Source organism: Camelina sativa, chromosome 10, assembly GCF_000633955.1.
Source record: "Camelina sativa cultivar DH55 chromosome 10, Cs, whole genome shotgun sequence".
Taxonomy (NCBI): Eukaryota; Viridiplantae; Streptophyta; class Magnoliopsida; order Brassicales; family Brassicaceae; genus Camelina; species Camelina sativa.
Window position 1 is genome coordinate 2728810 of NC_025694.1, and position 23940 is coordinate 2752749.

The 23940-nt window shown below is 32.9% G+C and overlaps 4 protein-coding genes across 5 annotated transcripts; 1 reads left to right on the forward strand and 3 right to left on the reverse strand.

Moving 5' to 3' along the window:
- Positions 2139-3489, reverse strand: LOC104716674 (bZIP transcription factor 11). The gene has a single exon (XM_010434092.2). It carries the CDS (start codon positions 2901-2903, stop codon positions 2439-2441), a length of 465 nt encoding a protein of 154 aa, XP_010432394.1. The 5' UTR covers positions 2904-3489; the 3' UTR covers positions 2139-2438.
- LOC104716676 (phosphatidylinositol/phosphatidylcholine transfer protein SFH1-like) lies at positions 6435-10188 on the reverse strand. Its single transcript, XM_010434093.1, has 13 exons — positions 10107-10188; positions 9866-9926; positions 9538-9790; positions 8766-8865; positions 8395-8661; positions 8218-8295; positions 7949-8100; positions 7776-7875; positions 7571-7660; positions 7357-7489; positions 6898-7280; positions 6716-6787; positions 6435-6624 (listed from the first exon to the last, which is right to left on the reverse strand). The coding sequence occupies exons 2-13, from the start codon at positions 9882-9884 to the stop codon at positions 6610-6612; spliced, it is 1662 nt and encodes a 553-aa protein (XP_010432395.1). The 5' UTR covers positions 9885-9926; positions 10107-10188; the 3' UTR covers positions 6435-6609.
- Positions 11064-14312, forward strand: LOC104716677 (bifunctional dihydrofolate reductase-thymidylate synthase 2-like). 2 transcript variants are annotated; one of them, XM_010434095.2, is made up of 11 exons: positions 11064-11217; positions 11319-11362; positions 11654-12156; positions 12238-12625; positions 12715-12759; positions 12867-12932; positions 13036-13097; positions 13193-13267; positions 13359-13648; positions 13742-13848; positions 13983-14312. In XM_010434095.2, exons 3-11 carry the CDS (start codon positions 11744-11746, stop codon positions 14241-14243), a joined length of 1707 nt encoding a protein of 568 aa, XP_010432397.1. In that variant the 5' UTR covers positions 11064-11217; positions 11319-11362; positions 11654-11743; the 3' UTR covers positions 14244-14312. The 2 variants fall into 2 exon arrangements, with proteins under 2 accessions (XP_010432397.1, XP_010432396.1); XM_010434094.2 differs by lacking the exon at positions 11319-11362.
- LOC104716679 lies at positions 16991-18173 on the reverse strand. Its single transcript, XM_010434096.1, has one exon. It carries the CDS (start codon positions 17839-17841, stop codon positions 17173-17175), a length of 669 nt encoding a protein of 222 aa, XP_010432398.1. The 5' UTR covers positions 17842-18173; the 3' UTR covers positions 16991-17172.

Sequence of the window (23940 nt, forward strand, 5' to 3'; positions counted from 1 at the left end):
CCTTTTGTGTGACGATTAGACTCTCTAATCGTTTGACTAAAGCTCTTATTTTTCTTTCTTTTCATCTAAGGGAATCTTCAAGAATATCCGCAAACATTCGTGTAAATGATTTGGTGTATGTTATATATAATGTACGTGGATCGAAATGAAGCTGTTCGACATATTCTAATTTTAGCCGTTGTATGGGATCGCTAAATAGTGGTGACGGTACAAAATGCTAGTGTTTTCCGGTTTGAATAAAGAAGGTTATGGAGTTTTCAAATGCCTTTGTGGGATTATAGTTGAGTAACCCAACCCACAATCTATGTTACGAAATACCATAATGGATTGTAGTTCGACCATGATCGTCTTGTGGCTTCTATATTTCTCTGCAACCTTCTCGATGATCATATTCTCATAGGATGGTTTACGTGTTTGCTCAAAAAAAAAAGGATGGTTTACGTCATGCAGAAGATCTTAACGTTGTTGGTAAATTTATTTTTAGATTTTCGTAAAGAGATTATATCAGTTTCTATATTTTTAGGCTGTTCTTTTCAAATTATAATATAGATCATCATTCCATTTTCAGATTATAAATTTATATAGATAATATATCCTCTTATATAACGAGAAGAATCTTTATTATATATACAGTACATAAACCGACTAATTACCAATTATGTTTGTTCAGGTAGATCTATAGGAGAACGAATGTTATAAAATCATTTACTTAGGCGATCTACTATTTAAGGCTTAAATCATCATATGTTTTTGGGTCAAGTACCGGCAAATATTGTTCCCTGCACATGACAATTTTGCCATAATTGATTACGACTTCCAAATTATTATGTTTTTCTAATATTGTCATAGCGGTTATTATAAAAGGTGCATTTGGTATGGAAGATAATGATCTTATTTCAAACAAATATATAATAGGGTTGTAAAACCACAAATTCACAATTATTTATCATCAAGTATTTTTTTTTCTTTTGTAAATTAACATATCCACCGTATGGTCATTTAGTTCATATAATATAGTATAAATGGTTTTCTAGTTTTATTTATCATTCCGAAGGTTACATATAACCTAGTATAACTGGTTTTCTAGTTTTCTAGATCAAAACACATAAGATGCCTTTTTATAATCTCTCGAGACTCGACACATGCACGATATTCTCAAGAAGGAATACTAAACTCGAAATAAAGGTTGAAAAATTGCAATATATCAAATAGAAGACTCCTTTATATAATAATAAAAAAGAGGCTTCTATGTGTAATATTCATGAATGAACCATCCGTGATCAATGGATACGAAAGTATAATTCTGCCAAAAGGGTAGAATAGGATTCCCCATTATTGTTCACGATGTAATATAACCATTATTTTTGTGATGTACTGGTGTGTGGATCTAATGGTGATAAACGAACTTTGAACAACAACAACAACAAGAAAATAAATACAAGATAAGAAAATCAATTAAAAGATGAGATGAATAAAAAAAGCAAAGAATACAAGAGTCTAGGATTTCACCTATAAGTCTAGTACATATTTTAAACCTACTAAATTTACTAGAAATAAGATTAAAACATTTAATAAGAATCTGCACAATTTGATTTCTTATTTTGGGTGAGTTTCAAACTTCGGAGATTTCAATATTCTTGTCTAACATGTTATATATTTTTCCAGATAGAAAATTTAGATTTCTTATTATTACAACATTTACCTAAGAACCCTCAGTTCACCTAGATTCTCCGATTCTTAAAAGTTTTGGATTTTGTAAGTCTTCTTAAGAATATCTCCAAATTCATCAAACTGATACTACTTTTTTTTCTCTTAAGAATTCACACTCATATCATGGCGATATCCACACTCTTTACTCTTTAGTGATCTAGATTTTTTTTTTCTTTTCTTTTGGACATCAAGGTACTATATACTATTATTTAAGAGTTGAAAATTTATAATAAGAAAATAATGAAGGTTTATTTTTCAAGTGAGAAGACAAAGATGTCCCCACATGCAATTTTATCATATGATTTATCATCTAATATCTGATTGGCATGAATCATGATTATATAGAGTCCAAGTGATATTTTGGTCTCTCCGGGCTCAAATTTGACCACTATTTTTACCAATTAAGTATATTTTACATTGATAGTGAAGACTTACAAAATCCAAAACTTTTAAGATCAAACTAAGAAGCAGTGATTACAATATTAAGAAGACACTTTGTACTCATGCGGCAACAGAGCCTTTATTGCAAACACACTCATAACGATGATGCTGAGGTTACCTAACGCCTAAAACGTACCCCAAAACAAAATATTGAAACGGAAATAATCAAACAACAGACCCATTTTTATATAATAATAGATCTCTCTCTCTCGACATGTCTTTAAATCGGACAAAAACAAAACGGCCCCCATGTTTGTAACTTCGAGGGTTTTTTTTTAGGTCCACATTTAATACAGTAAAGCATCAGAAGAAGCCATGAGAGGCTGGTTCATCATATAAGACATGTTCATCTGATTCACGAAGAAATCATTACACTCCAAACCAACCAGAGGGTTCGAACACATGCCGTTGTTGTTGTTACTGTCGAGGAACTCGATGATGTCGTTGAGAGATTGAAGCCTGTGGTTAAGTTCATCGAGCTGAGCCCTGAGAACAGAGTTCTCTGCTTCAACGGTCAGGTAGTGCTGCGTTGTGATGCTGACACTTGTCACGATCTCGTTGTTCTCTTTTTTAAGATGGTTAACCTGAGCCGTTAGATCGTCGAGGAGCTTTTGTTTTTTCATCCTAGATCTCCTTGCAGATTCACGGTTTGAGAGCATCCGTTTACGTTTCCTCTTCTCCATGAGACACTCCTCTGATCCTGACGAAGACTGAATCGTCGACGAAGTTGTTCCCGACGACGACGATTCCATTTAGTAACACACACACACACACAAAAGAAAACAAACAAAGGAAGCCTTATCTTACAAGAAGAGAGATCAAATATTACAAAATGGGTTTTTTTAGGGGAAACAAAAAACAGAACAGAGCAGAACACAACAGGACAGGACAGGACCCAGATGACGAAAAAAAAAGAAGAAGAAAGATTTGATGGAAACTATAGGGTTATTTGTTTGTAATTATGCGTAAAGATTTAAATAATTTCAAGAAAAATCATGAGACGTAGTAAAGCCAGTAAAGGAAGACAACAGAGAAAGATTGAACAAGATGGGTCCTGCGCCTGATTGTGGAATTTAACATAAACCCAGAGAGAAAGATCTCACTGAGTATAATCGGAGACATGTGTCTCAAACACCAAGAACTGCTGATTAAGCATCAATGTTTTTTTCCTTCCTTTTTTTTTTGTTTGGTAAATTAGTTCTCACAAACAAAAAAAACCTGAGATTTTTAAGCTTTGAAGAAAAAAAAACGAAATCAGAAGAAGAAGGAAAGGAATCAAAAAGACGATATCTTCGAGAGAAAGAGAGAAGAAGGGGAGAGAAGAGAGAGAGGGGGGGGGGGCTTTGAAATGGTTTAGGAGACATGAATTTATAGAAGAAAGAAACTTCAAGAAAAAGTGTATTTCAGTGGCAACTTGATGGTAAGCGATACATTTGTTTGGATTCTATTCAGAGAAAGAAGATTCTTTACTTTCTTTTTCCCCTAACTTCTTTTTTGTAAACATTTTTTTTTTACCCTTCTCACTTTTTTTAATAATTATTAAGTAGGAATATCTACATTAATCACAAATATAAAATTTACTCATTAATTATTTCTATATTAAATTATTAATTAAAAATCAAAAATAAATTACAAAAAATATATCGAGCACTACCCCATTATGTCATTATGCCAAGATAGTAAGAAAAGAAAATTATTTTATCGAATAATACAATAAAATCATATTAATTAATTTTAGATACTATAAAATCATGCATTTATTATGATTTCCAAAAAAATGAAACATTCCAAAAAGCCTAAACAAAAACTAAAAAAAATGACCCCGCCTAATTTCTACTTTCTTTGTTTAATAGTAACCGTGATTTCTTAGTAGGAAAGAAAAAAAAAAGTACAGATTCTTTTTACAAAGAAGAAAATTGCAGATGAAAAGTTTTCTTTATTTGAGGGGAAAACGAATTTTGTCTTTGTTTATTACTATTCCAATTTATTGTCATTAAAAGTAAAAAAAAATAAAAAATCGAGAACTTTGTTGAATCTTCTTCAGTAAAATAGTAAGTCAGATATTCATGTAACGACAAAAACAGAAAAGAAAATTTTAATTAGTACTATATTAGTAGTGCGTATTGAGGACTAGTATTAAAAAGAATTTTTTTTTAAAACCATTAAAGCCAGAATTTGTCTGGCAAATCTATGAACACGATCATTTAAAAATCAATTTACCACCAACAACACTAAATCTATGAACATATTTATTTAAAATTTCAGTTTTGCAAAAAGAATTTGATTAAACAAATGAAAAGCCTGAATACAAACTTTTTTTTAAGAAATACTATAAAGGAATCTGTGCTTGGAGTAAAATGAGAAGAACATGTGTAAGTAGGCAGAGCACAAGAAGAAGAAGAAAAGGTTGAGAGGGACATGTGAGGTTGCGAAACCAACTCCTCCAGACTTAACACAGCTGTTTTCATTTCCTTTTTTTTGTTCCCCCCAACTTATTTGTTTTCCTAATTTTATTCTTCCTACAATTAATTATTCTCTTATTTATTTTCAAATTATAAGTATACTATTTTGTCTTACTTATTCAGATGCTGATAATATTTTTGAGGTAGGTCATGAAACTCATTTTACAATAGTTTTAAGGGCATGAAATTAACTTTGTTTTGTGTTGGAGAGTATATTAGGTTTATTAAAATAAAGACATTCAAGTACATGTAGAATAATTTAGTACTACTATATGCTTAATCTATTTCCACCGCCTAATCGCAGATGTTATGGTGTTTCTCTTTTATTTATTTATTTATAGTACAAAACTTATTTTACGATCAAAAATATTTAACTTTTTTTTTTCTTAATCATTTTCTCTTTAAATATTTAGGGAAAGTGTGGAAGAGATCCACTGATCAAACCCACTTCCCAAAAACGATGCATGAATTTCACCACCAAACACATTCACTCAACATGCTTTTTAGTATAAAAAAAATTATTACATGGTAAAATTAGTAACAAACCAACAAATCGAATCATTAAACCTCCAAAAAGGTTATAAGTATAAATGTTTGTTTTCCTCTTACCAATATAAGCAAGAGGGTAAGAAACGTTGGACGTACGAATAAAAAACGTATGTAAAATTCTAAATAACATCTAAATCTTTAAGAAAATGATAATTCGTAGCTCCTAATTTGTTCAACGTTTTCTTTTAGCTTTGCCACTAACACAAAAATCTTTCTGATTACAAAACTAACCGACATATACCAATCCGCTACTCTCAAATCAGTTGATCGATAGACATATACCAATCCGCTAAACCGACATATCATCGTCGTTAGTCTTATAATTTGTATTATCCATTGATAAATGATGTAACTCCAATGTCAACAAAAAGTCTCTCCGAAATCCTCAAAAAGGAATCTGAGGAAAGTACATGCGTGTGTGTCCATTTATTACACGTTCAAGGTTCACTTGATTACAATTTTGATTGACGTTTAAATTGGATATTTTAATCGCCATAGTACAATTATTATTTTTACAGTGGCTACTGACCTTAGTAAAACATCATTTTTTGGCTTTTGAAGGAAACTAATGGTCCGAATACTTCATGTGATCCTCTGTGTACTCTATTCTTTTTTTTTAAAATCCTTTGTGTATTTCGCTATCTGTGTAACAATCAAAATCTCCAATAATGCAAGTAGCTTGGACCTTGGAGAAAGAGAGCTATATAATTAGTAGAACATCCATTGATTTGGTTGAAATATCTACACGTGTTTCCTTTTTTTTCTTCTTCTCCTTTTAATGTTGTCACTAGAAACCAAATTTGTTTGGCAACAAGTTTAGCTTTTTGATATCTAATTTATAAATCGACGGACATGAAGCTCTCAAATAAATATAAATGTTTAAGAAAAAAAAGTAAATATTGTTGCAGGAAATATATGATCCGTAAATATCATGGAAGGTACATACAATCTTTGAGTGGGGGACTACCAAAAGAAAGACACAACGAAAGAAAGAGGACCAAAGGAAGTAATTAACGCAATGGCAAAATAAGGAAAAACAAAAATCAATTTGTGTTGTATCTTTTCGCAATCACATGACCACACAACAAACCCGACAATTTGTATTATATAAAATCAGATTTCCGTTTACAAAATTATAATTCAGTAACCAAATATGTTATAATACAAATCCAATATAGCAAACGTATATTAGTTTAATCTCGTGGATAAAATAAAATCACAAATAATGTTCAAAGAGATTTAAAAAAAAAAAAAACGCACACACAAGCAATGTCACAGCCAAAAAGACAAATCATCGTTTCAATTTCAGATAAAATATACAAGTCTGTTGCTTTTAAGCTGAATAATATATCTATTCCTCAAAAACAAAATCACAAACAAACTCTCATCTCAGTTTGATCCAACATCTTCTTACTTTATGATCTCATTTTTCTTTCCTTTCGCTGAGTTAGAATCCGAAAAACTGGAATAATATAACATCATTAGTATATATGAATTACAGAGACAAATTCTGTTGCATAGCTAATTAATGTTTATGAATGTTTTGTTCTTACCTTCTTCTTCTTCTTCTTTTTCTCAATGTATGCCAAAATCTCCTTCTGGCTCACAAGAGCTTCTTCCAGAGCCTAAACCAAAAAATAAACCCGAACTTAATCATCGATTTATAGGTTCAAAATTAGAACTGGTCATATGAATTGTCTAAAACATTTTTGGTAGTTTAGGGTTTGCCTTATACCTTCTTGGTCTCAGTCAACTCTTGCTCAAGCACTTGAACACGGTTAAGTGCGGCCTGAAGTTTCTCCTCTTTCTCAGACTCCACATTAGCTGGTTTCAAGTCAAGGTACATGCATTTATCTTCCAGCTCGGCCATACGTTTCACCATCAACATATACTCAGAGCTCGACACTGGTGCTGCGAATTGAGCTTGATTTTGCTTAGACTTTGTAGATTCCTCATAGCAGACTGAGTTTCCATATAAAGCAGCCTCAGTGAGTTTGCGGGGAACGTCTTTTGATAGCCTTACCATTGCAACAACGCCCATCACAAAGGCCATGACCCCTCCCACAAGCATTCCATCCCCTTTCGTTTGTGCCCCTTTCCTTACGTAACACTCTAGCCCTAAAGAAACTAACTTTAGTGCGTGCAGAAGAAGAAACACTTAAAACAATGAGCTAATACATGAGTGTATACATACCTTTAGAGATTGGGAAGTTTTCAGCTTTATGAGTTTTTACAGGCCATGCCATATCCATTGACTTGTCAATAGTTGTGATTTGCTTCTCATACGCATTGCCTTCATCGCTTTTCTTCTTGATTCTCTCAAAGCTCTGCGATGTGAATGGAGAATCTCAATAATCTTATTCTACCTAGCTGATTGTAAAGATTTTACAGTATTTTCTTTAACTTACTTCAGCAACTGAAGTTGATCTTCCTTGGTCTACATGCTTCTGTTCATCTTCCGAAATGGGTGAGCACTTAGCTTCACGATTTATAGCCATCTGATTTCATTCAAAAACATTTAGTTTGTATATGTGCATGAGGTTCAAAAGTTTTTGATAAAATCTAATAAATTTTAGTTCCTATTTAATTAAGATATATGTAAATTTGAATAACCTTTAGAATCTCAGGATCATTCCATGGACCTTTGTCAGAGCGCATACATCCTCCCTTGTCTTCACAAGTGCAAGCGCCTCCAAAGAACTCTGGCAACTCACTGTTTACAACATAAAACGTTTAATGAATATTCAATTCATACATATATAACTACCGATTTCCTGATATATTACCTAGCATCGATGACTTCAAGCAATTTGCTATGATATTTGTTCCCAAGAACATGAATCTTTGATGTGGTCTTGGGATCAAGAAACGATTTAATGGTGCTCCACAATAGCCGGAATCCAGAACCGGCATTGATAATGAACATCCGGTTCAATGTCTACAAGGCAAACCGGAAGTCAACAATTAATTAAGCTCTCAATTCTTATTCTTTGCGTTTTCTTTTCATTCTACGTTTATTGAAATATATAATTGAGATCAAACCATACATACATACCTCAGGATAGTTGTCATTGTCAATCTTAAGAAGCCTTTGAAGAAGCTCTCTAGCGGACTTGCTGAAGTTCTTAAGCCCCTAATCACTCATTAAACACGCATACGAACAAAACTATTAAACTAACACTCTTAATTTAATTTAAAGAGATAATAAAGAAAATGGATTCATAGTGCATACCACGCCTTGCACGTCAAGAATAGTTGTGCTCTGATCAATGTATTTATTCGCGGCGACAGAACAAGAAGGAAACTTGATCTTGAATGTCTTCTCGAACTCTTTGACATGGTATTTAACGTACCGGTCCATTGTTGTCACTTGGAGTAGCTTGTTAGCATCAATTTGACCTAATCTCTCAATGTAGATCGGCCTGCCTTCCTTGTCTACTCCGTGATAGCCTTGAGGGTAGTGCTTCATGACTTCATCTATCTCTTCGAACTCAAAATCCTTCATCACAATCAGAAACATACGTTATAGAGCTTTGCAACGAAGATTCAGAAACAAGAGATGCAGATCAGTTAGGTCCAACTACATGCTCGGTTAGGATTTACCTCGATGATCGTGTCAGCGCCGAAATCTTTCCTCCATTGAATCATGTCACTCCACATCTGTTTAGCCTTCTCAATGTCAAACTTTCTTGCTCTCAAGAATCTGTTATATGTTCATTATGATATTATAAATAATTTCTGATATAAACATTATAATATATATCTAAAAATAATGGACGCTCTTGAGTCTATTTGAACAATAGGCTATGTTGTTATCGTTTTCTAACTATTTTTACACAAAGCAATCAACCGCTTTAAACTTTGTAAATAGATCAATGTCCAATTCCAACGGTCTAAAAATGCTAAAATTGGTTTGAAAGATGATAGGAAAGCAAATGTTGGTAAAAAAATTTCAGATCAAAATTTACTTTTTATTTTTGATTGGTTTGAGGTTTTCGTTTCCATATTTTGTTTTCTTCTGAATTTTGAAAATTACGATTTTTATATTCCTAAAATATTTGAAAGGTATATATATGCATGAGTATATACATATAGTAAGTGAGATATATAAATGACATAAAATTTTAAAATTTAATAAACATTTTATCTTTAAAATACCAAAGATGGAAGTCTAATTAATGGCTGGACATAATATCCTTTTGACTTTGAACAAATTTTCTCATGGGTTATATTAATATATAATCTTATTAGCTAATATATACTCCGGTCTAGAATGCACTAATACTATATATGATTTGTTTTTGGTCTTCCCATAACTCTTGTAAACAAGGTAAGAAAAGTAAAAAGATTGAATAGAAAACAAAATACATAATACCGAAGCATCATGTGGAGATCATCTAGTTTGGATGGTAAGAGCTCGTCAAGGACAAGAGCTTGACGAAAAGCATCAAGAGCTTGAAGATCTTCTGCGTCAATGTCATCCTCAATCGGCACGGACATGACTCTGCTGCTACTTCTCCGACCTTTTTTCTTGAATGAGTTCTTGAATCTGTTCGATGCATTTATGGCTTTCTTCTTCAACGAAGACATCTTCGCTATCTTCCTCTCTTCCTCCGACATCTCTATTTCTGATTTAACAGATTCTATTTACATTAGTCTTCAGAAATAATTACATAATAAAGGCAAGATTTGAAATCACTAACCAGGTTTGGTCTCAGCCATGGTTAGATAAATTTGAAAGCACTCTGTTTCTCACGGATATACCTACCAAGACAATATTGTAAAAGTTCATTCAAGAGAAGTTAGTTTAGATCGTATGAGAAATGATAGGATGAATCTAAAGAATCAAGATGAATAAAAAACGAAAATGTGTGTTTACGATTTAAAGATGAGAAAGCTAGAGAAATTAATGAAATGAGAGAGCGTTTTTTTTTTTTTTTTTACCTTATTGGAAGAGAGTGTTTGGGGAGAGGTAAGGGAGGTTGAAGATAATGGAGAGGCTCATTTGAAACAAGGTGAAAACATGTAGACAACTATTTAGGTTCTGATTCTAACAATCTATATATTGACAAGGTCCAAAAATATTTAGATAATATAGAAATACTTTTAATAAAAAATAACGATTATTTCTATTAAAATAAACAAAGATATAGTTATAAACTAATGAACAACCAATCGTTTCTAACTAAAATAAATAAATATGAGAGAAAGATGTCTTTGTTATATTAGGCGAAGTGCTGCCCACTACTTGGAACATTTTGTCAATGTATAAAATTCTTGATGTCAACCCAAAGTATCTCATATGATGATATTGTTTTTATTTGTATTGGTAATGTTATCCACCAAATATAAACATTTTACACATACAGTGACTTTGGTTTATAGTAAACTATGAAAACACCAAATACAAATTATCGTTATAGTTTATTAAGAATAAAAACATAATTTATATTTAAGGAAATAATTGCATATAATAGATTCAAATTTATAAATAATATATACACCATCACATGCCGATATTCCCCATAGACGGTGCTGAGATACATAATTGTTGTTTGTTTGTTCACATATATATACCATTCACAATTATAGGTTCATACAAGAATTATAACATTGTACAACAAGCCAAAAGAAAACTCGATCTAATAATAAGTGATACATATGACAAACTATTTAAATATTAACTAGTCGTTAAAATTCACCTTTGGAGTCGTTTATCCAGTTCAAATAATATAACAGTACTTTGGATCCAATTTATAGTAATCAATTCTTAAAATACATCGATTAATCTTAGTCTTACTAGATATATTACTAAAAGGGCCTATCTCCAGTCCAGTAGAGGCCCAATATATTATAAATGGGTCGATTTCCATTTTTTTGTTGTTTCTGTTAAGACGACTCAGTGTGACTCGCCGTCGTATGGCACCGTTTAATATTCTCTCCGAAAGCCCCGGAGCGGCTAAGACAGCGGCGTTTCACTCTCTCTACACCGCCTGAATCTCAAATTTTTAAACTCTTCTCTGAATTTGTTATGCGCTTGCTTCCGTCTTCAAAGGTTAGGGTTTTGGAGTCTCGAGTGATTATGTTTTTTTGGCTGTGTAAAACAGATTTGATTGTTTATGTTTTTAGCCTCTGTATGCAATTATGAATGTGTAGATTCACACTCTGAATGCGGATTGAAATTGGTGAAATCCAGTGAGGTTAGTTCTGTAGCTGCTTTGTCTTAGTAATTGATAAAGTAGTTAGATCTATGAATAGAAAGATTTGCTTACTTCTCTATGAAGAACATGGAAACACTCTCATTGTTTTGAGGACTTATCCCATTGCTAATACACGTTTCTATGAGTCTTGTGATTTTATAGCTTGTTGTTTAACGTATTTTTTGGATTTCTAAGTCTATCTTTTAATCTTTGACGTATGTGTCGAGCTTCTGTTGCAATTGCATAGCTTGTTGTTAATCTTCTCAACTTCTCTATGTTTTCAATTCTCAGGCTTTGCTGCCTTTGTCTCAAAGGTGGCTCTGTAAAGTTTCTCCCAAGCCATCCTCATTGGCAAACATCTTCAAGATTTCAATATCAACCATGGCAAGTACTCCCAATGGAAATGTGATCATGGCTTCAAAGCTTCAGAGAACTTACCAAGTTGTGGTAGCTGCAACCAAGGATATGGGTATTGGTAAAGACGGAAAACTTCCCTGGAATTTGCCTACCGACCTCAAATTCTTCAAGGATTTAACTCTAACCACTTCGGATTCCGCTAAGAAGAACGCTGTTGTAATGGGTAGGAAAACGTGGGAGTCTATTCCCTCAAAGTATAGGCCACTCTCTGGTCGCCTCAACGTTGTCTTAACTCGTTCTAGTGGTTTCAGTATAGCCGTCAATGAGAATGTTGTAACTTGCAATAGCATTGATTCTGCGCTAGATTTATTAGCTGCACCTCCATATAGTCTGTCCATTGATAAGGTTTTTGTAATAGGAGGTGGTGACATATTGAGGTGTGTGTTCTTTACTCAGGATTCTCATTTTTATCGTTGTTTCTTTTTTATTTGATTGTCTTGACAGTTGTTGTATTGTAGGGAAACATTGAATAGACCGCGCTGTGAAGCCATCCACTTAACTGAGATTGATACAAGTATTGACTGTGATACATTTATTCCCCCAGTTGACACTTCTGCATATCAACCTTGGTGTTCGTCATTTCCAATATGTGAAAATGGACTTCGATTTGCCTTCACGACTTATGTTCGTGTGAAGAATTCTTCTGCTGGTGAATCTCCTGATGAACGTGCTGAATCACAAGCCCTTCAAGTTGACTGGAAGAAGTTTTCATCTTTTCTCCCTAAGATGATTTTTGACCGGCATGAGGAACTCCTCTACTTGAATCTGGTCAAGGAGATAATCTCAAATGGAAACTTAAAGAACGATAGGACAGTGACTGGCACATTATCTAAATTCGGCTGTCAAGTGAGTTACTACCTCTTAATATGTATCTGAATGTCTTGTTCTGGTTTGCTTCTTAAGGTTAATTATTCTCCATATCTTTGGATCCACAGATGAAATTCAACTTACGCAGGAATTTTCCACTTCTGACGACTAAGGTATGCTCACCTTTACAGTGACTTTTCATGTTTTATACCAAAGAGAGTTTGCTCTGTCTTTTCCACATATCCAAGCTTACAAGATCTGTTTGCACTTTACTTAAAAGAGAGTTTTCTGGAGAGGTGTTGTTGAGGAACTTCTATGGTTCATAAGCGGTTCAACGAATGCAAAGGTAAGAGAACAGATCTTTTATCATTATCTTCATGCCTAGATCACATTTGGAGCATATGCAAATGAGCTATATTTTTTCTCTGAGAAGTTTGTGTAAGTGGCAGGTACTTCAAGAAAAGGGTATCCGTATATGGGATGGGAATGCGTCGAGAGCCTATCTTGATGGGTAAACCGTATACTTTAACCCGGCTTTCTTTTTTTCTTTCACAACTTGAAATTTTTTGACCATCACACTGATATATTGAACACTTTTGATATCAGTATTGGACTGACTGAGAGAGAGGATGGTGACCTTGGACCCGTTTATGGATTTCAATGGAGACACTTTGGTGCTAAGTCAGTAGCTAGTCTGTTATCTCTTGGCTTTTCTGAGTTTTGGCAAAACTTATTTCTCTGTTTTAGCCATTTCGTTAATCTCTTTCGACAGGTACACAGATATGCATGCTGATTATACTGGCCAAGGATTTGATCAGCTCTTAGATGTAATTAACAAGATCAAGAATAATCCTGATGATCGACGAATCATTATGTCCGCTTGGAATCCTCCTGATCTGGAGTTGATGGCACTTCCTCCATGCCACATGTTTGCACAGTTTTATGTTGCAAATGGAGAACTTTCATGTCAAATGTATCAGCGCTCAGCCGATATGGGTCTCCGTGTACCGTTTAACATTGCCTCATACTCCCTTCTTACATGCATTCTCGCTCACGTCTGTGGTAACGTTCAAAATTTCACTACAAAAAGAGCAATGTCAAAATTAATGACTTCGAACGTCTGCCATATATTGATATTTTTTTGACATTATGCAGATCTTGTTCCTGGTGATTTTATCCATGTGATTGGAGATGCTCATGTTTACAAAAACCATGTCAAGCCTCTGCAAGAGCAACTTGAGAACCCACCAAAACCTTTTCCTGTGAGTATTTACGGACACATGAATGATGAATACATGATCACTCATTCTTAGTCTTGTTTGAGTTTTATGAATGCATGATCTACCAATACTTCATTGCAACTATATCCTTATTCATCTTTTTGGATATTTTACAGGTTTTGAAGATAAATCCGGAGAAGAAACATATAGATTCTTTTGTTGCGGATGACTTTGAGCTCATTGGCTATGATCCTCACAAGAAAATAGATATGAAAATGGCGGTTTGGCCCCCTAATTTTCTGGTGCTATTCAGTCAGAACTTCGTAGTTAGTATCGAATTAGTTTTCTTTTTACTAAGCGGAGAATCAAATCGTTTAGAATTTTATCATGAACAAAGTCGGTGGGAATTAAAACTCGAGAAAAAAATCCTTTCATGAACAACTGAATATTTTCATGAGATAATTAACTTTTTAAATTTTGCTAACAAGAAACTTGATTCTTCTATCTTTGCAAATATTACTTGTATGAAACAAACCATAAACCATAGAAGGATATTTGTAGTAGAATTTTACTATTATGCTATGTTATTGATGTGATGACTTCTAATTACGGTTTTTAAAATATGCGGTTTAACTTGAAAATGAAATTAGACTCATATAGCTTAGCAAAAGTTATTCATAACCTATAATGCTATATGCTTGTTTTTTTTAGAAGATGCATTGCCGACTTGAGGATAATTTTAAAATTTTAGTTTAGATAGTTTACATCCAAGAATCCTGAGGGTATTTATTTCCTCTACCAAAAATATCTAGACAATTCTAATGCGACAATTCTAGTTGATTCGGTTAACAATAGAAAACTGTGCCAAATGAGAGATGCTAAGTGATGGTTTGTCTAAGTAACATGAGCAAATGAATGGGATGCTGATGACCCTTAAATGGACAATACGTTATGGTATAAATTCGCTGCCTCCTCAATCTTGTCATGTTGTATATATACTTTCTGTCATTTTTCTTTCAATTTATATATATGGTGGTGACTACTGACTATGAAAGCAAGTTCGATTTAAAATGTCTTGGTCAATATTAGTATATATACAAAATACTCTTTTGTGTTCAAACCGTGTATATTTTAAGAACATGTTTAAATAGAAAACATAACATGAAACCACACTATTAATTTGTGTTAGTATCGTCGAAGATACCTCATTATTCAGATTCAATCCATATAATAGATGTGATCAACGAGCAAAAGAATAATAAGATAAGTAAAGGTAACCATTAATTTTTTTTTTTTTTTTTTTGTCAACAACAGATCAGCTCAAACGAACTAATTGGTAGGAAAATCGTTTACAAACAATATTTGGTGCGGAGATGTACACGCTTGGCGTGCCAAAGAATCCGCCCTTAAATTAGCATTTCTAGGAATTAAAGATAAAGAAAGGGAAGAGAATTCCTCCCTATCAATCTTGATGTCGTCAAGGTACGTTCGTCGAGAACGCTGGCCAGTCGGAAGGAGAAGACACCATCTTCACCAAGTCTCATGTTCCAATAAATTATTCATAACCTTTTTAACGTTTTTCCAATAATCAACTAGGTAGTCACATGTAAATAAAACGTATAAATAATACAATAAACAAAGTACAAGTAACATATATTATACGATATGTTCCTTACAGGTTTATGCCTATCTCACGTGTATCCTTCGTAGATTGGCATCAATCTTTCTCATCGAAACGTATCTTGTCTCCTTCACCTTTCCAGATATTTGGTTCCTACACGTCAGATCATTTCACCCCTCGCTCAGTTACAATCTAGTATCATTAATCTTACTTAAACGATTCGAAACCAATTTAAAAAAAAATATCTTTCGATAATAGAGCAGGGTTGTAATTATAGTATAAATGTTTTGTTTACATAAAATAATCGTAAAAACCGAGTTTTACACAATGAATTTGTTCGAAGGGGAAACAAATTCAATAACACTATCTCTCTAAGAAATCAGATTAGAACTAGAAATTGAAAGAGGAATTGAATCTCTTAAAGATCAAGCTAGGTTTTTGCTTAAGAACAAGTAAAAGTAGAAGAATTAGGGTTTTTGTATTAATTGCTGGATGATTTTACAATGAAGAGATCCCCCTTTATTTATAGACTTTCTTAGATTTACAGAATATATCCACTTTCCAAATCGTAGTCCAGCTGATTAGGAAAGTTTCTCTCTTCTTATTAGGTCAACCGCTGGGCGAGGTGAGAAGTCGGTCCTTCACCTCGGAACTGGGCTTCTTGATGATATTGGGCCTCCGTTTGAAGCCCGAATCCATTATTGTTCGAACTCTCGGTTTGAATAACCGATTTCCTTGCAGGTTTAGATCGCTATGTCGGGGGTGCCAATTCCCGCACCAACAATAATACATCAAAATCGAGTTACTAGAGGATTTCTATGTTTTCAAATAATTATATTTATGTTGCTTGCATGTAATTAAAAGCTGTAATAGATAGCACATTACAACATTTTCAAACTATATCTTATCAATAGAGTTGTAAAGATTTCTCAAAATGTTGATGACATATAGCCAAATTACTAATGTTCTTGTCAATTTAATGCGAATACGTTAACCAATGCATGTTCTTATCGAACAGCCTTACGTCATATATATCATATTTCTCGGCATAAAATTTAAGCATGTCCGATACCTAATCTTTAGTTAGTTCGTAATATCAAAGAATCAATACACTAGTGTTGGCTTATCAATAGCACATTTTTGCATGCAAATAAATAAGTAATTATGGGTGAAAAGATTAATTCTACACTAACAATGGGATCTTAAATATTCCCAATCTGAGACCTAGATCGATGACGTGAAGACATATCTATATGGTTACCAACAATTCCCTCTATAATGATTTATTTTCCCTTTTATCCATAACAGCATAACCCTAATGCTATCCAGCATTTGGAAACACCATTACTATTTATATGCTTCTATATTTACTTTATGTAAATTCTCTACAAATTAGGTATTAGCTAGTAAATATTATATGCAAAAATAAATTTAAAAATGAGACGACGGAAAACTCTAAACATATATGTTTTTTTTAGTTTGATGAATGTTTTCAATTTAACTCATTACAAGTAGGCTATCATCTCAGATTAACCCTACGATTGAAAAGCAAAGCTGCAAAAGTAACATCCAATACCAATTGTTGTATTTACTTAAACATCCTTAAAGGATTACAAGGGTTAATTAGATAAAGAGATTTTCTAAGGCAAAGTAACAACATTACGAAACAGAGGATTTAGGTTTATGACCGAAAGGGAAAAAGAAAACGAAAAAAACAGAAACAAACATTGACTAACAAAGAGGAACTAGATTATCAAGTGTTCTTCATCCTTTTGAATCCTCTTTTGTCTCGCGATGAAAGCTTCAATCTTTGTCCTAAATTGCTCGTTGCTCATTCCATCTTCTGGTTTCTTAACCCTCACTACTACTTTCTTGTCGGAGTCACAAATCCTTAGATTCTTCTCCGACACATACCTCTTCATGACTTTCCCACCGTTGGTACTCTCCAGCGGCTGAACCGCCTCAAACGCTTTCTGCGATTGGCTTCTCTCGAAATTAACCCTTTTTACTCCACTCGGCTTCTTTAGCTGTTCTGTTTTCGTATCGTAAACTTCGGATCTCTTCTTCTCACTCTTGTGAACAAACTCTTGGTAAAGATCGTTGCTTGCAGCTTCCGTTGTCGTCTTTAATGGCTCGTGACTCGACGAGCTGTATCGTCCGGATTTCGCGAAAAGAGTAATTACAATTGCGTTCCCGACGAAGAAAACGAATCTAGGGCTAACGAGAAACACTGCTGCTTCCTTGAAAATTTCACCGGAGAGTTTCACAGAAGGGAAAGAGAGTTTGGAGATCAAGATCAGAAGAAAAAGCAACTCGATCATTCTAAACAAGCTCGTGAACGATCTTATTGCTTGAAAATTCAAGATTCCTCTGGATTTCTCCATCTTCAAGTGTTGAAACTTAACTGAATCCATCAAAAGATGATTCCAATTGCGAAAAGAAAAAACAACACAGGGAAGAAACGAAGAAGAAAAAAGAGAGGCTTAAAAAGGGATCGTGGGAGTGGTTTTAGGTCACTCGAAAGAAGTGATATTTACGGAAACAAAGTGAGAAGCAGAGTGTTTTGCCATCAAGAGATGAAACAGAGGAAGAAGAACAATAGCCATGGTGAACAATGAGTACCAGTTTGTGCAGTTATGTTTCATTAAGTAAAAAACAGAGGATTAAGGAATATTTATGTGCTGATGATCTCCGTTCTTTAGTTAGACCTAGTTTTTATTATGTGTTTTCTTTTTTTCTTTTTGGGTTTGTATTGTAAGTATTGATTTGAGTTGGTTACGCTTATTATTTATAGACTTAAGGATATATATCCATCTTTATTTATTTTAATCTATTATATTATATTGCAATATATTGTAGAAAATACTATTCTCTAGAGGCTTTTTATTTTAGTAAAACAACTAAATAAGTTGTACTATTTATTTGTTTTTACTTTTAATTGTGAACAGCATTTGTTTGCTTTTTTTTTGTTTTTTTTTACTTTATCCATAATAATATTCTCAATGCTCCCAAAAGCTGTCCTTGCTATTTTACATCGCCCATGAGGTCATGACCAATCACATCTTCTTCTTCTTCTTATTCCCTGATCTGTTTCCATCATTTATTCGATATTTTCTTCATATATATAATGTTGTTTACATACAAATATATGTGCATCTTCTAGTCTTCTAGATATTTAAATCTGAAGATGCTATTGTAAATATTATGTTTAAAATAATAATCTAAAAGGTTAACACATAAATTTATCAGAAGATTTGTAAAAGTTTTTGTCGTGCTCATTTAGACTAATATTCTTTTTACATCTATTCAAGACTCACATTCTTGTTTCAGAAAGTGTTATTTTCTGATTCCAACCTATATTTTTGCAGACAACATATCTCTCATTTGTCCTAAAGATGATTAACAACAATGTAAAACATAACCAAATCTACTCAACAGATTTTCAACATCATGGGACCACATCCTCTCTCTACTCACGGACGCCACGCAAACCCCTGTCACTTTATACTTCTTGCGCTACACTTTTCAGGCCACAGTCTACACTATCTGGAAGGAAAGAAATGGCAGAAGACAAGGAGAAGACCAAACCCCTGCTCCCCTTTTTATCAAACTCCTGGACCGGCATGTCAGAGACAGACTGCTCTCCATCTACACTCAAGAAAACGGCAAATACAAGGCTGCAATAGAACAATAGCTCGCTTCAAGATAATTTTTCTTTTTTCATTGTCTTTAGTCTCAGATAGATAAAATCTCAAACAATTTCAAACACTCAACACAAAGCAGATGTAAAAAAAAAATTTCGAATAAATTTTACATTTTATTCAAAAAAAAAAAAAAAACATAACCAAATTTTTTCAGTCTTATTTTATACAAGTATAATATAGAGGTACTTTGGCTCGTCTTCTGGCCACGCCAAATCACATCTTCTGCAATAACTTAATGCTCTCAAATGTTGAGCTTTTCAGTCTAAAGACAAAATACACAACCAATATATACATAGTAACTAAAACGTTTGCGTTTTTATTGATGCGTGCAAAACATTACAAAATTTACAAGAAGAAGCAGTTACTTAAAAAATAGCCTTCTATTATTAAAGGGGACTATACAATTGGAAGTTATCAAATCCAGATATTTAAAAAACTAAAGGTAATGAAGAGTTATTTAGTACCAATAGATATGTTACTTAATTCAAGACTGACAAGAGTCCAACTATCTCTGATCACCTATGGTGGCTTTTTTTTTCTTTGTAAATTTATCGTCACATTTAATAAAAATTAGAAATTGTTAGTAGCATTAAGATGTTAAAAAAGAAGCAAAAAAAAATGTGACGAAATTATATTGCGAAAAAATTTGGATACACTTCACCCAACCACCTCTCTTTTAGCTGACTGTTGGTTTATGAATTACGAGGTTCCAAGTTCCAACATTATAAGGGTTCGTATAATGTTTGTCTTCATTCAAACCTCTAAAATATTTTTTCTCCGTTTCAAAATATAAAATATTTTAGAAAAGTTTTTTGTTTCATAATATAAAATGTTTTCAAGTTTTTATGCAACTTTTAGATTAATTTAATATTTTATATTATGCAGTATTGTTTCTGATTGGTTGAACTTGTTAAAAGTAAAAACTTCTTAATCTGCGTACTTTATTTAAAATATACTATATTTTAAAACGGAGAGAGTATAAATTAGTCATAAATCATAATATACGAATCCACACGTCTACATAAATAATACTGGAAAATCGCAGTATACATAAATTTACGTAAACGTGAAACTGAGACGCTAGACTCAATATATTTATATATCTATATGTCTAGCTAACTACGTACACACACACATATGCAACTCTAAAAACTATATATCAATAGGCGTTGTCGACAGAAAGTTTTGGTCGATAAGAAAAGGAAATTTAACAGTCATAACCTTCTTTCTTTTCTTTAATACTCTTTGGAAAGGTGGGAAAAAAACTGCAAGCCACAAATACTGAAGCCCCAAAAATTCTGAAAGGCCATTATAGATAGTCTTTTTGAATATAAGAAGAAGCTCTTTTATTAGTTTTCTATTTACATCTTTCAAATTTATGTGAAATGGGTAATAATTTTTTCAAACAACAAAAAACAAGATCATATCATACGAAATATATAGAAAGCATATTTCCAAGAAACTTATTTTGTTGACAAAAGATACATTATTTTTAATCATATCCCAAAATAATATGTCCTTTTTTTAACACAATGAATAACATAAATTCCACAAATTTATATAGATTTAGAAGATTATTTGCAGGCAGAAAGCCCATTTGGCAAGATGGAACACTTAAGTGAGAGTGATTTCCTTCTTCACTAAGACATACATACTCAACATTATACACTTTTCCTGTCTCATTTTTTTCGGGGGTCTCTCTCTTTAATAATTTATCAACTTTAACTTTGCTTTTCCGTAATATGAAAGACCCCATCTTGTAATTAACTTCTCTTTTTTTTAGAGTTCTTGAGTCACCTAAACTTTCCGTTATGGACATGATTGGCTGGCTAAGTTGATAAAACTCTCCAATTAATTTCTTTAAATTATCCATTTGTTTCGTAGACTTTGTAGTAGTATCCAAAATCTTCTCTCCTTTTTTTTTCCTTCAGACTTCTGGCGCTTATGAAAAATTTCTTGAATACAAATTTATATGTGAAAAGGTGGAACTCATATACGTATATATATATATATGGTCCCTCGTAAAAGAAAAAGGTTATATATAAATGAGAAAAGTACTCAAATAACACTAAATTGTTTGTTTACTCAAACAACACTTTCAAACAACACATATAATTTGGAAAAAGAGGTTAAAACTGTTATTTACAATCATGCTATTATAATTAAAAAATAATCTTTTTAGTTTTTGTGTTATATACTTCATACCATTAGTTAAAAAAAACAGGATTAAAATCAAAAATATAAACAAATTATTTTGCTTATATTATAAGAGCAAATTAAAGAGAAGAATCACACCAAATATGCATGTATATATTTATATTTTTTCTGATGATAGATTTGATTAAAATACCAATTTTAATGTTTAGGTTTGAACTGGTTTTGGGAGATTTTCCAATCATTTTAATTGTTCACATGTCCCCCAATTTGCATAATACAAACTGTCTTGGATAACACATGAATAAAAACATGTTTTGTTGCAACAAACCATCATTAGATTCTTTGCAACATCAGGTGATATTCTTATGATTCGAAGGTTAGCAACTAATTTGGCGACGGCAGCCGTTAACGCAGCGAGGAGGTGGAGGTTAGCCACTTGTCTTAGTCAAAATCGCTAAAAAATCGTTAAAAAACTCATACTAATTACAATCATGCCATTATAGTTAAAAAATAATCCTTTTAGTTTTTGTGTTATATACTTCATATCATTAGTTAAAAAAAAACAGGATTAAAATCAAAAATAGGAACAAATTATTTTGCTCATATTATAAGAGCAAATTAAAGAGAAGAATCACACCAAATATGCATGTAAATATTTATATTTTTTCTGATGATAGATTCGATTAAAATGTCAATTTTAATGTTTAGGTTTGAACTGGTTTTGGGAGATTTTCCAATCATTTTAATTGTTCACATGTCCCCCAATTTGCATAATACAAACTGTCTTGGATAACACATGAATAAAAACATGATTTGTTGCAACAAACCATCATTGGATTCTTTGCAACATCAGGTGATATTCTTATGATTCGAAGATTAGCAACTAATTTGGCGACGGCAATCGTTAACGCAGCGAGGAGGAGGAGGTTAGCCACCGTTTCTTAGTCAAAATCGTAAAAAAGCTCTTACTACTTAAATTTTGGCTAAAAACTCATAATGAAAGGTGTATTTAAACTTTTTTGGACAAGAAATGTGAGAGAGTGATAGAAAAAAAAAATCTGAAGAACAAAATGCAGGTGTAGCGGCCGCTAGGGTTTTTGGGAAGAAGGGTGACATGAGCAAATTATGAATTACCCATTTCAATTAAGTTAAAAAAAAAGTAAAAAAATTGCCAACAGCTAAGGTTTGAACCATAAATTTGAAACACTTTTAAAAGACCTATAAACACTGCACTACTTTATCTAACAATGTTATTATCAATTAAAATCATATAAAACCTAATATTAAGTAAAAATACAGCATATTTCGTAAAATGCTTTGTTTTGACCTAAAACATCAATAGTATAAACCTATCACAAATTAAATAACTCTATCAGGTCTATCTATATATAAATCTGTCAAACACATTAACTCTCACGCCTATATATATAACTCTAACTAACTTTTTTATTTCAGTAAAAAATATGTCTACCACTACATTAACTCATAAATCTATCGCTTTTAATTATATCTACTCGTCTAGAAAGATCTACCATCACGTAAAATTATATCTGTCATATAAATCTATTTCAGTGTATATGTCTGCCATAATGACTATATAAATCTGTCAAACAAAACTGCTACTCGACATAAACCTATTAAATATGTCATCATTGTAGTAATATCTCTATCAAAAAATCATAATTCTATTATCATTATGATATATCTATCCAATATATCTACCGATAACTATAAATGAAGACTTTTTGGAATCCAAAGCGTCTCCATTATTGGCCTCCAAAACGTCTCCATTATTGGCCTCCAAAGCGTCTCCATTATTGGCCTAATGTCTCCATTACTGGCCTCTAAAATGTCTCCATTATTGGCCTCCAAAGCGACTCCATTTTTGGTCTCCAAAGCGTTTCCATTTTTGGCCTCCAAAGCGTCTCCAAAAATTTTGGCCTCCAAAGCATTATCAATTTTAACCTCCAAAGCGTCTCTATTATTGGCCTCCAAAGCGTCTCCATTATTGGCCTCCAAAACTTCTCCATTATTGGCCTCCAAAGCGTCTCCATTTTTTGCCTCCAAAGCGTCATCAATTTTAACCTCCAAAGCGTCTCCATTTTTGGCCTCCAAAGCATCTCCATTTTTGGCTTCCAAAGCGTCTCCATTTTTAGCCTCCAAAGCGTCTCCATTTTTGGCCTCCAAAGCATCTCCATTTTTGGCTTCCAAAGCGTCTCCATTTTTAGCCTCCAAAGCGTCTCCATTTTTGACCTCCAAAGCGTCTTTATTTTGTGGCCTCCAAAAGGTTTCATTTTTGGCCTCCAAAGCGTCTTCATTTTTTGCCTCCAAAGTGTCTTTATTTTTGGCCTCCAAAGCGTCTTTATTTTTGGCCTCCAAAGCGTTTCCATTTTTTGCCTCCAAAGCGTCTTCATTTTTGGCCTCCAAAGCGTTTCCATTTTTAGCATCCAAAGCGTCTTCATTTTTGGCCTCCAAAGCGTCTTTATTTTTTGGCCTCTAAAAATCTTCATTTTCGGCTTACAAAGCGTCTTTATTTTTTACCTCCAAAGCGACAAAACTATTTATGTCATGAGACACATGGTGAACTGCACCATAATCAATCACCCATGTGTCTGTGGACAGTGTATGTTTCAAAGCAGCCATAATGCCAAT